Source organism: Telopea speciosissima, chromosome 8 (genome assembly GCF_018873765.1).
Source record: "Telopea speciosissima isolate NSW1024214 ecotype Mountain lineage chromosome 8, Tspe_v1, whole genome shotgun sequence".
Taxonomy (NCBI): Eukaryota; Viridiplantae; Streptophyta; class Magnoliopsida; order Proteales; family Proteaceae; genus Telopea; species Telopea speciosissima.
In genome coordinates this window covers 14,480,633-14,494,569 of record NC_057923.1, presented here as the reverse complement: position 1 = coordinate 14,494,569, position 13,937 = coordinate 14,480,633, and the positions used below count along the sequence as shown (strand labels likewise).

At 39.8% G+C, this 13,937-nt stretch overlaps 1 protein-coding gene across 1 annotated transcript; it reads right to left on the bottom strand.

Moving 5' to 3' along the window:
• Window positions 1–6,150: 6,150 nt before the first annotated feature.
• On the bottom strand, window positions 6,151–12,791 carry LOC122672058 (protein SIEVE ELEMENT OCCLUSION C). The gene is made up of 7 exons (XM_043869565.1): window positions 12,477–12,791; window positions 12,193–12,300; window positions 11,661–12,106; window positions 11,308–11,420; window positions 10,781–10,908; window positions 10,166–10,657; window positions 6,151–6,798 (listed from the first exon to the last, which is right to left on the bottom strand). The coding sequence occupies exons 1-7, from the start codon at window positions 12,681–12,683 to the stop codon at window positions 6,151–6,153; spliced, it is 2,142 nt and encodes a 713-aa protein (XP_043725500.1). The 5' UTR covers window positions 12,684–12,791.
• Window positions 12,792–13,937: the final 1,146 nt, after the last annotated feature.

Here is a 13,937-nt window from a genome sequence, read left to right as displayed (position 1 = left end):
CTGCGGTGCCAACAGTTGCAGTTGCTGTTGTTGCAGCGGTGTCATCAGTTGTTGTTGTTGTTGTTGTTGCGGGGCCATCATCATGACTCTCTGTTGAGGCTTTGCGGGAGGAATGGCTGCCATCTTCCTCAAACTCGTCTTCTTCTTTCTGTATTTCTCTTGAAGGTGAGAGAAGTGAGTTCGTACAAGTAGCACCGCTCTATATATAGCCGTTAAAAGAGGAGGAGGCGAGTGGGGAAGGGGGAGAAGATGTGCCCGTGCGTTTCTTAGTAATCTCACTTGAGAGGGAAATATTTGGAATAAAGCTAAAAGTGAATCACTTCCTTGCTTCTAAATGGAGCGAGGGAGTATCCTTTACAGATCAAAAGTATTGTCCTGTCTCAAGACGAGAATGGGGTCCTAAGGAAAGGAAACGTTTCGATCCGTATCTGATCATATACAGAGAATGCGACAGTTTAATAGCACAAGCGTCTTTGAGGGAGTTTCAGAGCTCAGGGGAGGAAGTCTTCAAGTCCCAGCCTCTCTAACTCTACAATCTACAGGACTTGATTGGCGATTTTGTGACTCCTCACTCCTGTATATGATCGACTCATCCAAATAGGCATCGGGACCCAAATGTTTGATTGTTCTGATTACGTGATATGACATAAGGATGCTGACGTCGACAAGTGTACGTATTGTAGGGCCCAACCACATTTACTTTAGTGGCACTGTCAGGGTCTTAAACCCACATGGCGAGTCCTGGTAAGACGGGACGACATTCTTTCCACAGCCCCATTTTTTGGGTTTTCTGAGATACCAAGGTTTATTTTTTTACCATTTACCCCTAATTAACTAGCAATTCTGAAGATGTTGATTAATGGTATCCCCATAAACAAACATTAATAGTGTATGATACTAATAAACAATTCTTGAGTTGTTTAAAAATTTATGTTTATATTGATTTATTTAATGAGAAATAGGATCATAAATCATATCAAACGCATCTATTTATGTTTATGTGTCTGATAAACATAAATTTAAACTATACCAAAGAATGAGACCAAAGTTTCTGTCACATGGCAATTGAATGAGATCAAAGTTTTTGGAGAGGTAGACTACAAAGTCCCCAACTTCTATGTTGAATTGTAACCTAGACAAAGTTTGCCAAGTGGCAAAATAAAGCTCTAAAAAATCTAAGGGTTACAACGACATGGTGACAAGACGTTGGTAGAGGGTGCACTTACCCACAGAAAACATTGAGTTCAGTTTCTATGGGCGTACCAACAGTACAGGTGAATGTACCTGTGAGAGCCAACCACTTGTCCTATTTTTGCCATTTACAAGGGGAGGAGGGATATTTATGGAAACAAAAATTAAAATGTGATTGGCTCTCACATATACGTTCATCTGTTGGTACATGCAAATGATCCATTCTCGAAAACATTATCCCTATCAAAACAAAATTTGGGTTTCCATTCTGTGTGCACGTAGGCTCGATCCATCAATGAGAGCTCCAGAGTGCACACTCCCAACGCTGCTGGGCCTGGTAATGCGAATCGATTCTCAATTCTGCAACATGAGCATTTAGAGATTGATGTTACTTGAACTGATGATCCATGTGATGCATCTCGGGACAGAGATCGGAGTCCAGGTCGGGGCAACCTCTTGCAAAGCATAGCAGTTTTGCACTTCTTCCCGGAGGTGAACAAGAGAACAACATATTAAAGATGGAACTTCTGGCTATCAAGAGTGGGCTCCTGAGAGCTCACTCCCTACGGCTTCCACATGTCCAGGTTAGATTAGATTCACTGTTGGCTATACGAAGAATCACTGGGGTTTCCCAGACTCCATGGTCAGCCATGGGACTTATCGAGGGATACATGAGCTATGGGACTCCTTCAGAAACTGTGTGTTTGCTCACCATGTGCAAGAAGTCAATACTTACGTAGATTTCGTATAGATACTCTCCCAACGGATCTTTCTGTGTTAATACAGAATGACGCTAATGGAAAAAAATATATCAAAATGTAATTCTCCTATATTATTCTTTTATTAATACAAGCTCTCTTTATCCACAAAAAAAAAAAAAAAAAAATTGGGTTTCTCGCACAAAAGGATTAATAGTCAGAGTTGCTCTTTCTTAAAAAAATCATTTTTAATTTTGCCCTTTTCAAAATATATTATTTTATTATTTACTATGTTTTAAAATTAATCCAAACTGGACCCGCTAGTGTTCCTTTGTCTACAGCAATTTAAGGAGAAAGGAACCACCTTATTAACGTGGATCAGAAAGACAAAAATAAGTGGGCCCAAGCTTGCTTTTATTGATAATGTCCGAGCTTGCTTGCTTGGGGCCGTTAGAAAATTCCAAAAGTGAACAATAATCGTGGGGACCCACTGACTACATTTAAATTATTAAAGTGATACTTAAGAAAAAAAAGTAAAACAGCTAGCTAGTCGTAGCAATCCCAAATGGATTATGCTGATCTGCCTTATCCAATCTGTGGAGAATATTGTTCATTTTCAGCTTTTTGGTAGACCCCACCACCCTTAGCGGGAGTTGAGGTTTAGGTATAAAATCCCAACAGTGCCAATTAAGAAATAGCCGTTAAAAGTTATCAATTTTCACTGTTGGGTACATCACTCCATCAGCTAAGGGATGCCCCAACTAGATACAATGTGGCGGTTTCTACACGAGTTAGGAACAACTATAATGTCAGAGCCTAGTCTGCTTCTAATCTCAAATCTAATACAAGTCAAAATCTGTTGAAAAGTCCTAGATTTGTCTGTTCAGCTTTCTAAGATTCCTTTCATACCACAAGTGTGATACACCGCAGCATAGAAAGCGAGATTGCCTATTTGATCGCAGCAGGTTTTCCCTTTAAGAGAATCCTGAATCCATCCCCATAATTGCTAAAAACTCAAATGGATTTAAGAGAACGCCAGAACTTTTGAAGAATACCAGCCCAAAGGTAGTGAGCATAGTGGCAATCAAAGAATAAATGCTCTATATATGATATTTTTTGCTAGTATCCCGGTTTTCGTCTAGCATCTTTTTCTTGCTCCGTTTGGTTGTAAGAAAAATGTAAATATTTTTTAGGAGAAGTGAAAAGCATTTTATAGTAGGATGGATAAAGTGGAGAGGTGCATCTGAAGTATTATGTAATTGAAATATTCCATTAAAACTTAAAGAAAAATTCTATAGGACTGTTGTACGATCGATTATGATGTATATGATAGAATGTTGGGCAATTAAGAAGTGTCATATTAAGAAACTATGTGTAGCAGAGATGAGGATGCTAAGATGGATGTGTAGAAAAACTAAGAAAGATAAAGTACGAAATGAACGTATAGAGCAAACTTGGAAGTTGCCTCGATTAATGACAAATTAAGAGAGAGTTGTTTGAAGTGGTATGGTCATGTCCAACGGAGGCCTAAAGACACCCCAATAAGGAAGAGTGATATGATTCCGATTGAAGGAGATAAGAGAGCTATGGGCAGACCTAAAATGACCATAAAAGAAGCTGTGAGGAAGGATATACATAATCTAGGTCTTATACCAAATATGACCTCGGATAAGCCTGTTGGAGTCCAAGGATCCATGTAGCGGACCCCATTTAGCCGAGATTCTCTTGATGTGCTAGATTGTGCTTCTTTCCTCTTACTTTCATTTTATACTTTCTTTTTTCCCTTTCATCTTTTTATTTTCCGTCTTCCATTGATCATTTTCCATTTTTCATTTCTCATCTCATTCCCCATCCCTCTTTTTCCATCTCTTTATTCCCCTTTTTTTTGGTTTAGACCTCAGTCTTCTCTATTTTGTTTTGTTTGGATCCATGTAATCGACTCCATTAAATTGAGATAAGGCTAAATTTGTTGTTGTTGTTGAAAAGCAATTTACAGGTGTTGCGACGAAGGGTTGTGATGGCAGATCGATATGTGATTTTCCTGAACGGAGATGGTGGATAAGGTCTCACGTAGGAGTAGGTTTCATCTCTTGGGTAAGACACATGTTGGATTGGGAGTCACAAGGAAAGCATGACCCTTTTTTTTTTTTGATAGTTTAAGGTACCAAGACTAGAACCTATGACCTCATGGCAAAGGAGTTAATCACTAAACCACTGAGGCAATAGAAAAGCTGGTAGGAAAGCATGACCTTAACTGGCTCTGACTATGGTCGGATTAACTAACCACATGGGCTTAAATGCTTGTTGCCCAAGCTTTAGGTTTTATCTAAGTAGACTAGGCCAATTCTCGACTTTGGTCACCTGGTCAATTCGGTAGTCATTCTTCGGAGTGATCTATTTGGGTTTAGACCCGATATCCGGTCTGAGCGTCTAGTTTGGCATAACTTGGTTTGTTCAGGACTTGTGTGGTTCAGTCCGGGTCGGGTGGTCGGTTCGGCCATTTTCCTTATTTGTGACATGTCACTTGGTGATTGGTCAATCATAATTATCGTTTATCAACAGGAAAAGTCAATTTTTGTGTTTGGTTGCAAGGAAAATGCAAATATTTCCTTAGAAAGTGAAATATATTTTATAGAAAATGTACAATTTCCCCACTTCCCTTGCAACCAAACGAAGCTCTTTGTTTCAGCTAATAAATCAGGCTCGCAGTACCTAGTTGACACTCATTCAACTTGATTAATTTATCTTGGACTAGTCCAACAACTTGTAGGTCCAAAAAGGAGAACCCAAGCCTTACCAAAAAAAAAAAAGAGAGCCCAAGAAAGCCCATTAAATATGGAGATTGGGCTTTGCCTAGTTACGAACAATTAGTAGTGCACCTCGGCTAAACTACAGCCCAACTGCAAACTAAATGGGCCAGTCTTGGGCTCAAATTGTTCAAAATTCATTTAGTTCTCAATTCAGGCCCATCCATATTGCACCCCCACCCCACATCAGTGAAGAACATAAGCGTTGGGGTTGGGGCTGTACAACAGTGAAGAACACAAGCTGCACTCATTAAGGAACTGTTTGGTTAGAGGTAAATAAGCAAGCCTTTTTTATTTATTTTTCTTTACTTCCAAGTTCCAACCATACAACCTATACTGAAAAACTTCACTTTACTACGAAAGGTTTAATTTAACTTAGTTTCACTTCTAATCAGATGGGACCTAAGAGAAAATTTGCTAAGCTCAACTACATCAACTACAAGGACAGAGGGGCGGGAGAGGGTGGAAATAGGTATTGGGAGGGCATTTTGGAACGTACCAAAACTCTAAGAGGGGTTTGTAAACCCTAGGATGGTGGATGAACCGTTCTCTATGGGTGGAGGAAAACTTTGTCCTAACTACAATGATCTAAATCTTGTTACCATGGTAAATCTTGCCTTTCTGATCTACAAAGAAATACCTGTATGAGCACAAGTTAGGGTTTTGCTAGACTCACAACCTCGGTGATGATCATCCAACTTAACATTGAACATAGGACCTCATGACATCAAAAACCATGTAAAGGAGGTAAGAGAGCGGGTTAAATATAACCAAAACTTTATCTGACATGGGATTAATGGATGGTGACTTCACAGTCAAAGTAAGATTAGTATTTTTCGTTTTAAGGTGGCTTCAAAACCTGGAGTTCAAGCCTACACAAATTTATCTAAGGATGTCAATAGATATTTGAAAATTTGTATTCGATCCACATTCGTATCAGTTTAGGAGAATTCAAATCCATCCGAAAACTAATCGGATACGAATATGATCGATAATCCCCCTATTTGACTGATTATTATCCGATTCGTTTAACAATCTGACGGTAATAAAATGTCTGAAATATATCTTTGTGTCCGTCTATCCGATTAAGTTTTTTTATTTTTATAATTTTATTAGTTAAGATAAGTGATTCTTTTTTAGATTTTCTATTGATTTATATATATTGTTTTATGCATTGTGATACATGGAATCACATATATATTAAAATAAATACAAGATAAAATCAAAAGTAGAAAATGTAAGAAAATCAAAGACTAAGAAGAGAAAAAGCTAGAAAGAATAGTTGTTGAACTCTCAAGTCTCAACCGAAACCCTCATCAACAAAATGGTAAAGATGTCAACGGATAAGATATTATCCGAATCCGTACGAAAACTAATAGGATGTTATCCGAATCCATCTGAATATAATCGGATACGAATATAATAATGTCACTATCTGACCGAATTCGATCTGTTTACATCCTTAAATTTAGCTCCTCAGTCACAATGCATTGGTAGAGGATGTGCTTCTCCATGGGACGCTTGCATTCTTTGCAAACCTGAGTCCCTTGGGTTAATAAGCCTTCAACGTAGGGAATGACACTAGAGTGGTTACAAGAGTACTTGAGTGCAGGGGGTGGTGGCTCAAGAGCATTTCTTATTGCACCCAACAAACCCAGCTTCTCTATATCGTTCCCCCAACATTGGAAAAGCTTCAAGCATTCGATGAACTGTTTTCCTCCAAACTTTATAACATCTGTGGATGACCCTTCTCCCATTACAGCCCAACCATCGACACTAGCATTGGGACTTAGCAAAGAAGCCACCTCTTTCAAGACAATATCACCATCGTTTGTCCTTCCTAGCCTGAGTTTTGATCTCTTCATACTCTCCAAACGAAGCCAAAAGAATTGCATCTTTAGGTAAGAGAGAGAGAGACCTAGCTTTCCTTCGGCAATGGTGTCTAAGATATCCCTTACATGTTCATCGAATTCCTTCTTACCAACATACACAAGCTCTAGCTGCACACCTGCACTTCTTATCTCCTTCATCAAAAGAGTGAATTCGTTGATCCACTCTAGATCATCACTTCCATATAGGCAAAGGGTTCTTCTCTCTTCTACCTGATATCATATCATTGTGTTGTTAGGGATTACCTCCATATAACATAAAACCAAAGAAGAAGAAAAATGTGAGGCATATGTTAATGACATGAACCTACAAAACAAAGAAAAATCAAAAGAAGAATGCTTGACAAAAGTAGCAACAGACTGAGCCAAAGAAACAATCCATGTTTGAGCAAAAATAAGAAGAAAAAAAAATCCTCTAAATCAACTTAAAGTAAGAAACTTATTCTGAAGTATCCAATCCCTGTGAAAAGTAGATAACATTAGCTTTGTATTTTGGGCTGTATAAACATCTTTGTAGTTGGAAATCCCTCATGTGCTCCTTCCTTTGGAAAGGTAATGATAACAATAAGTTCTTGCATACTTGTAGCTAGAAATTAGTGTACTTTCCAAAGGAAGAGTAGGGGCTGAGCCTTGAGGAGAGTGAAAGAGGTTAACTCTGTCTCTCGTCAAGCTCATGTAGAAAATTGCCTCTAGGGGATAACTCAATCTGTGTTGACTGGCTTTATTTGTGTCCCCTCAAAAAAGACTCAATATGGACTGTTAATTGTTCTCTAGACTCCTCGTAGTCTCGGAGGAAAACTCTCTAGCTGCATCACTTGGTTTCGGCATCTATGATGACCTTCATATGGAGAAAACACTCTCCTGTAGTTGGATTCATGGCACCCCTAAGGTGTCCTCATAGCTCAATATGGTGGTAGGATTAGATATGATGCTAGCTCGAATCAAATGTCTAAGGTTTCTTCCATCCTGAACGATGGCATTTGAGCTGGTCTTCAATTCATTCTTCCCTTGTGGAAGTTTGGGCTGGTCTTCAGTTTATTCTTAGAAGGCCCAGTGGCATGAGTGGACCTTGTCCATTAGATGGCCTGCTAGCTCTTTCGGTAGATTCTCCTCTAGCTTGGCTTGGAATCTGATGAGATCTCATATGCCATTGGTTCCTTGGACCAATTTGGTCTAGTCTAAGGGACGCATATCCCTAGGCATAGTTTCATCACCTAGAGAACTCTTAACTTTACCTTCCCCACCCAAGCTTTCCTTCTGCAGAGATCCATCTTTTCCCAAATTGTTGATTGTGTTGGAATGCCATCGAGGATGTCAACCATATCTTCTTTTCATGCCAATTGTCTAAGGTTATTTAGGAATATGTCCTTCTAATGTGTTGCCCTCCCCCTAGAAAAACTAGGTCTTTTGAGAGAGAATGGTCATGGGTTCTACGAACTTCTACCCCACTTCAAAGGTAAATCAGTCAGTGACTCCATTATCCATTTAACCTTTTACACGCAGTGGGAACAGAATATGAGACGTTGATTTACCTCTTCTCACTCATTTTCACATATTCGAGCCTCCATCTCCTTTGATGTCCATCAAAAAGCCCTCTCCCTCAAATCCCTCAATTCCCTTACAAAGATTCCTCTAGGAACCAGTTTATTGTCTCTTTTTGGGATATTCCAGTGCAATTCTCAAGCTCCCCCTAGCCCTTAGCCTTCCTTGAATCCTCTAGTTCGGTTTATTTTGGTTTACTATTGTTTGTGTAGTTCTGCTCCCTTGAGTTGGTGTCCTTCTCGTTGTTTTTGGCTTCTTGGGTGGCTTGTTTTGTTGGGGGGGAGGGGGGTATGCCTCACTTCTTTTTCCTTTGCTTTTGCTAATATATTATAGGGAGAATGTTCTCTGTGCCACAGCGCAGCCTGCACCCAGGCACATGGGTGCAGCCTGTGCAGGGGTCAAGGTGGTCATTGCGCCCACCTCCATGTGCCTGGGCGCAGGCTGCGCTGTGGCACAGAGAACAACACCCTTATATTATGTATTCACATAAAAAAATTCTTTGCACTTGGTGAGTAACTTTAAGTGGACATCTTCACATTACGTGATAAGGCCTCAAATCATAAAGCAAGTGGATGCAAATCAAACTCATCGGGGAATGACAAAAGGTGGGGATGTGATCTTTCAGAAAGGATAAACTCTGAAATTCAATTCATTCACTCTATCTATTTCCTCACACCCCGCTCCCCGCTCCCCCTCCCCCTCCCCCTCCCCCTCCCCCTATTACATATTTAGAAGAAAATAAAATCCTAAGCAATTATAGGACTAGTCAGATTCTAAGCAATTATACTAAGAGGGCAAAAAAGTAAGGCTACAATAACAAGATTTTCCCATATATAATATATGCAGTGGTAATGTTAACCATTGGACATTAAAAAAAAAGGGCAAATGCATATACTTTAGGATTTATTATAAACCCACCTAGTTGTTGTTGGTGAAGCCTGATTTGGTTCAGAAAGTGCGGTTGAAACCTTCGGAGGGCCGTTTAGGCCTCGAATCGACCTCGGAATGCCAAAAAATGGCGGGGCTCGTCGAGATCTTCGAAATGAGTACTTTTGAGCGATGTGTTATGTTTTGGTCTGACTCAGGTTTTTTGAAATTTTTGGGCTAGGGGGCATTTGTGTACTTTCTGGGATTAGGGTTTTCTATATATTGTTCTTATCTCTTTGAGATAGGGTTATGAGGGTTTTTTGTAACATTTTTAGAGAAAATAGTGAAACCTATTCTACTGCTCGGCCATAGACGTAGCTTCCATCTTGGAGGTGAACCACGTAAATCTCTGTGTTGTGCGTTGTGTGTGCTCTCTCTATTTTCTTTTTTCTTCTACTAATCGCCATTCTGGGCGTTGTTTTCTTAACACTATTCAGATCCGGCCAATCTCCCTGATCTAGTATGGTCTTGAATTCCAAACCCCTGCCCTAGGCCTAATCCTGAGTGTCCTAAAGCCTTATAGGCGTGGGAGTGTTGAGGGCAGAAGATGGGGGCAATGTGATTAACGAAGGGGTAAAGTTATGAGCAACACAAATGCATGAAATGATATAGAAATTTCGCTTATAATTTTTGTTTTGCTTTACGAAATTTTTGTCACTTAATCAACATATAGGCTGATGTTCTCTGTGCCACAGCGCAGCCTGCGCCCAGACACATGGGCTGGGTATTCCTGCCATTCAGGAGGGCAGGGTGGTCATTTCCCCCACCCTCATGTGTCTGGATGCAGCCTGCGCCCCCGGCACAGAGAACATTTGACCTCATCATATATATGGGTAAGAGAACGCCATTCAGTCGTGCAGCACACACTACCCCTGCGCCTAGACACGGCACACGAAATGAACGCCGCACCCGATATGAAAATGACACAAAAAATACAGACCCGAACCCACCCAACCCAGACATGGATTTTGAAGGTCATATTCATGTAGGGTGTTGCTAACCCTAGTTGAAAACATTCATGGGAGTTGTTCTCATTTTCTTGTTCTTTGACATTCAAGCAAATTAGTGACAACTGATAAGAGAGACAAGAGATTTTAAGGGAGAAGCATACCCAGTAGGACACCAAGGGGTTAATTTCGTTCACTAGAAGCTGCAGTGACCAGCTTGCTTCTTCCCAGAGTTGTAGTTCCCTAGCAACTGAGAAAGGATAAGCCTTGGGGCCACCCCATATCCATATCATGTCCATTGCGTTTGATGAGCTTACCCTCCCTTGCCTATCCAATACCACCATTAATGGTTCCTCCATGAAATGCCACTCTCTTCTGATATAGTTCACAATTGCTGTACTAAGTCTCCATGGCTTGCATATCGAATACATTGGCAAAGCATTAGATAATTGATGGTATTCTTTCTCTTCCACATCACTCCATCTGCTGGAACATGGAATTGGAACCCATATGATCTCGTACTGTCTCTCAAACTCATTTTGCTGAGGATGATCATATGTTTGTTGCACCAGTAATAACAAATCCTCCAGAGAACCTATCTTGGGCTTCGATACAAGGAGTATTACTTCTTTTTTTATTAGCTCAGACACTTTAACCTGAACATAATCACATTGTAGTAAAAAAATGGAGTTAGCTAGGAGGGTAAAGACATCAATGGGCATCCTTGGATTCTAGAGAGATATCTTCTATTTTCACCCACACCCCTAACATAACCAGACCTTTGCCTGTGCATAGCCCTGTTTCAGGGGGAAGTCATCTTCTAGTGCAAATAACATCTGAAGTATCTCCTGGTTGTCCACATGGGTTTTCTTAAAAAGATCCGAAAGCTTCCTATCTAGCTTTGCCTCTGTGAATCAAACAAAGAAGGGGATCACTAGCTAATAAATTCATGATATATAACAAGAAGGGCATACCCAGTGCAAGAGGCCCCTGCCACTGCGGGGTCTGGGGAGGATCATAATGTATGCAACCTTACCCCTGCTTTCGCAGAGAGGCTGTTTCTAGAAAATTCGTGACATAATCAACCCGGGTATGAGGATTCCTCTGGGGGTCAATTCTAATATAACGATTTAATAACTAGGCCCCCTCTCCCTCCCCCCTTTTTCTTTTAACAATACTTTGAAATATTGTGTAAGGCAGGTGGGTCCTTTGGGCCATGGTACTCAAATGTGAGATCCATAAAGCACCTAGTCACAAGCAATAACCATACTAATGTTAAAGCTTCTAAATCATCCTGAGTACTAACCTATCTGATTGTGGCACAAATCCACCTGCCTTCTAAGGTTATCATGGATGTGGCTTACCCAACAGACCAAACTAGAAAGTTCCCATGTTGCAATTGCGGTTGATGTTGAGTGCCTGCAGAGTGTTGAACACAGAGATATTGTTAATTAAAAGAAATAAATTATCAAATGGGAACTATTCCATTGCTGAAATGAACAAGATCACAAATTGCAATCGACATGAATGATACCCAACGAAGTGATAAATTTCCTATGTCTTCCTGAATGAGTAGTTTAGTATTTGATTTGAAACAATGACAGAAAATGAAATAGACCATGTTCTCAGTTTGGAAAGGATGAAGGGGAAGGAACATGCTCTTGCTCATGTTTTGCAGCCACCATGTCGGTGATTTGAGAGGAGCAGATCAATGCACTTCTAATGACCCAATAGGCTGCTATATAGATCGGAGACATTGTAGCAATCATTGTTTCTTCCTCCAGCTCTACATGTTGCAGTGGTAGATCTTCAAACTCAATAACGCATTTAGTCACTTCTAGCATGGTTTTAACAAGCGAGGTCAAAGCCTTGAACCGTCGCTTGAAGGCACCCAAATCACTAGGCAGTTGCTTAAGCATTGCAACTGATACAGCCAGGGGATTGAGGGGGCAGAGCTGCATAATAAGCCAAAACTCCCCATAGTTTGTAGCAAAAGCTACTAGTACTAGAACCAATTTCGCGTCCCATGAATAACTCCCCAATAACTCAAACACGGCCAGCAATCTTTCCTGCAAATCTCCTTCTCCAGAGCATTTGCACAATATCTGTGAAATTGAGAAGTAGTAATGAGTTTCTAAGAGAGGCAGAGAAAAGGAAGGAGTGGAAGAGGGGGAGACAGAGAGAAGGGTACTTCGTGTGAGATCCTATAGATGGTATTTCCAAGAGATTCATGTGAGCCAACTACTCCTGTGTTGCATAAATTCTCTATTGCACTATCTGGTAGATCTAGCCCACAAACCTGAAACATAACATGAGGAGGTCAATTTAAGGGACTGCAGGGCTTACTACTGTCTTTGATCTAGTTAATTAGTTTGCTTTGAAATACTTGAATTTACCTAGTGATACCACAATATCATAAAAATTAGTTCACTAAAATCATCAAAGAATATGTAAATGTTGGGATCATATTAGTACATTTGATGTGGTAGCATAATACATGACATTCTCCATCATTCGAAGCAGCAACTCAGAATCAACACGACGACCATCAGGATCATGTGTGAGGAGGATCTTCTTCACCAGGATATCTTCTGGTGATGGTGAAGAACATTGGGAACGTGGATAACCGACCGAGTGCATGGCCAGAAAGAGAGAATGAGTCAATTCATGAAAATAACACATGGGTATGTATGCTTTGTTTACAACCCCACTTTATAGAAGAGTAAAGCTAGGTGAATCCACTTTCCTTATTTAAAGTAATCAAGTTGATTATAAATCTCTGTTTCTATGTTCATGTGCAGATATGCATCTGGACTAGAGTCTTCTAGTGTTCATTATAGTTAGTTTAGAACGTTTCTTGATTACTGATCTGTGAGTACAGGAAGGATGAAAGAAAGTTGCCATTCTATTAACCTTGGGTGGAAGACAGGAACAAGATGCGAGGCCTTGTCTTAGACTCCAGGTCCTTTTCATTGTATACTTTTTTAAAGTATGATTCTAGCCCATCCCACACCCAACGAGAAACAGTAATGTTTCTAGTCTAGTTTTGTTTAGGGAATCTCAATTCTCAAGGACAACTGATTAACTCATTGTTGAAATTTAGATTTATTATTGTCATATCAACCCATTCAGTACAGAGAATTTTAGCTTTTCTTCTTTGTAAAATTCTTTATCACATCAAGATTGTGATTGATTCACTTATCTGATAAATATTACCATTTACAGGAAAAGTGCCCAACAATGATCAATTGAAGATCTGACTAATATTGCTTTCATATATTATAATATGTTGATTTTCCTTTAAGTTGTCCGTTATATCACTATCCTAACTTTACTTTTACTTTTTATTACCAAACTAAAGAAGAAAAAAAAAAGCTTTGCTTTTTCTTTTACTGTAGTGTTTTTTTAATTACTGCTCATTATTGTTCAAGGTGCACAGATCTTTTTTCTCTTTCTCTTTTTTTTTGGGCGAAATTGGTTTGGGTGGTTAGCAAAGGGTGAAGCAGGATTCAATCAAAAGTCTTAGCTGCAGCTAGCTTAAGACCTTACTGACTGAGCTAGCCAGTAACTTCAGATCCCGCGATTGGAGATTCGGTGTTCATATGTCCAAAGAAAAGTGAATTCAATTCCATCAGCTGAACTGTTCAATCCAAAAGCTTAAGCTATTAGGTGAAGAGATTCAAGTATTATATAAAGTCATCCAAGATACCAATTTTTCAATGGAAGATTACTCCCAACATCATCTTCCAACAAAAAATTCCTATGAAAAAACTTTAGAAATGCTTACTTCGATTAGATTGAATGAAGAGGAGGTTGTTAAACGTGAAAAGGGTTGCCAATCCAAGGCGTATTGCCCTAGTGGTTGGCACTTCTCCCTTAGGAGAGTGCTTCAGGGACTTGGTCAGTGGATCAGTTCCCCCAGATGCCATCTAAGTC

What these genes read in the sequence shown, in the direction of transcription:
- LOC122672058 (XM_043869565.1), bottom strand. Translation starts at nt 12,683, where the DNA reads ATGTGTTATTTTCATGAATTGACTCATTCTCTCTTTCTGGCCATGCAC. An exon ending in TCTATAGGATCTCACACGAA is followed by an intron (nt 12,107 to 12,192) that starts GTACCCTTCTCT and finishes TCAATTTCACAG; the next exon opens with ATATTGTGCAAATGCTCTGG. An exon ending in ACCCCTTGGTGTCCTACTGG is followed by an intron (nt 6,799 to 10,165) that starts GTATGCTTCTCC and finishes ATATGATATCAG; the next exon opens with GTAGAAGAGAGAAGAACCCT.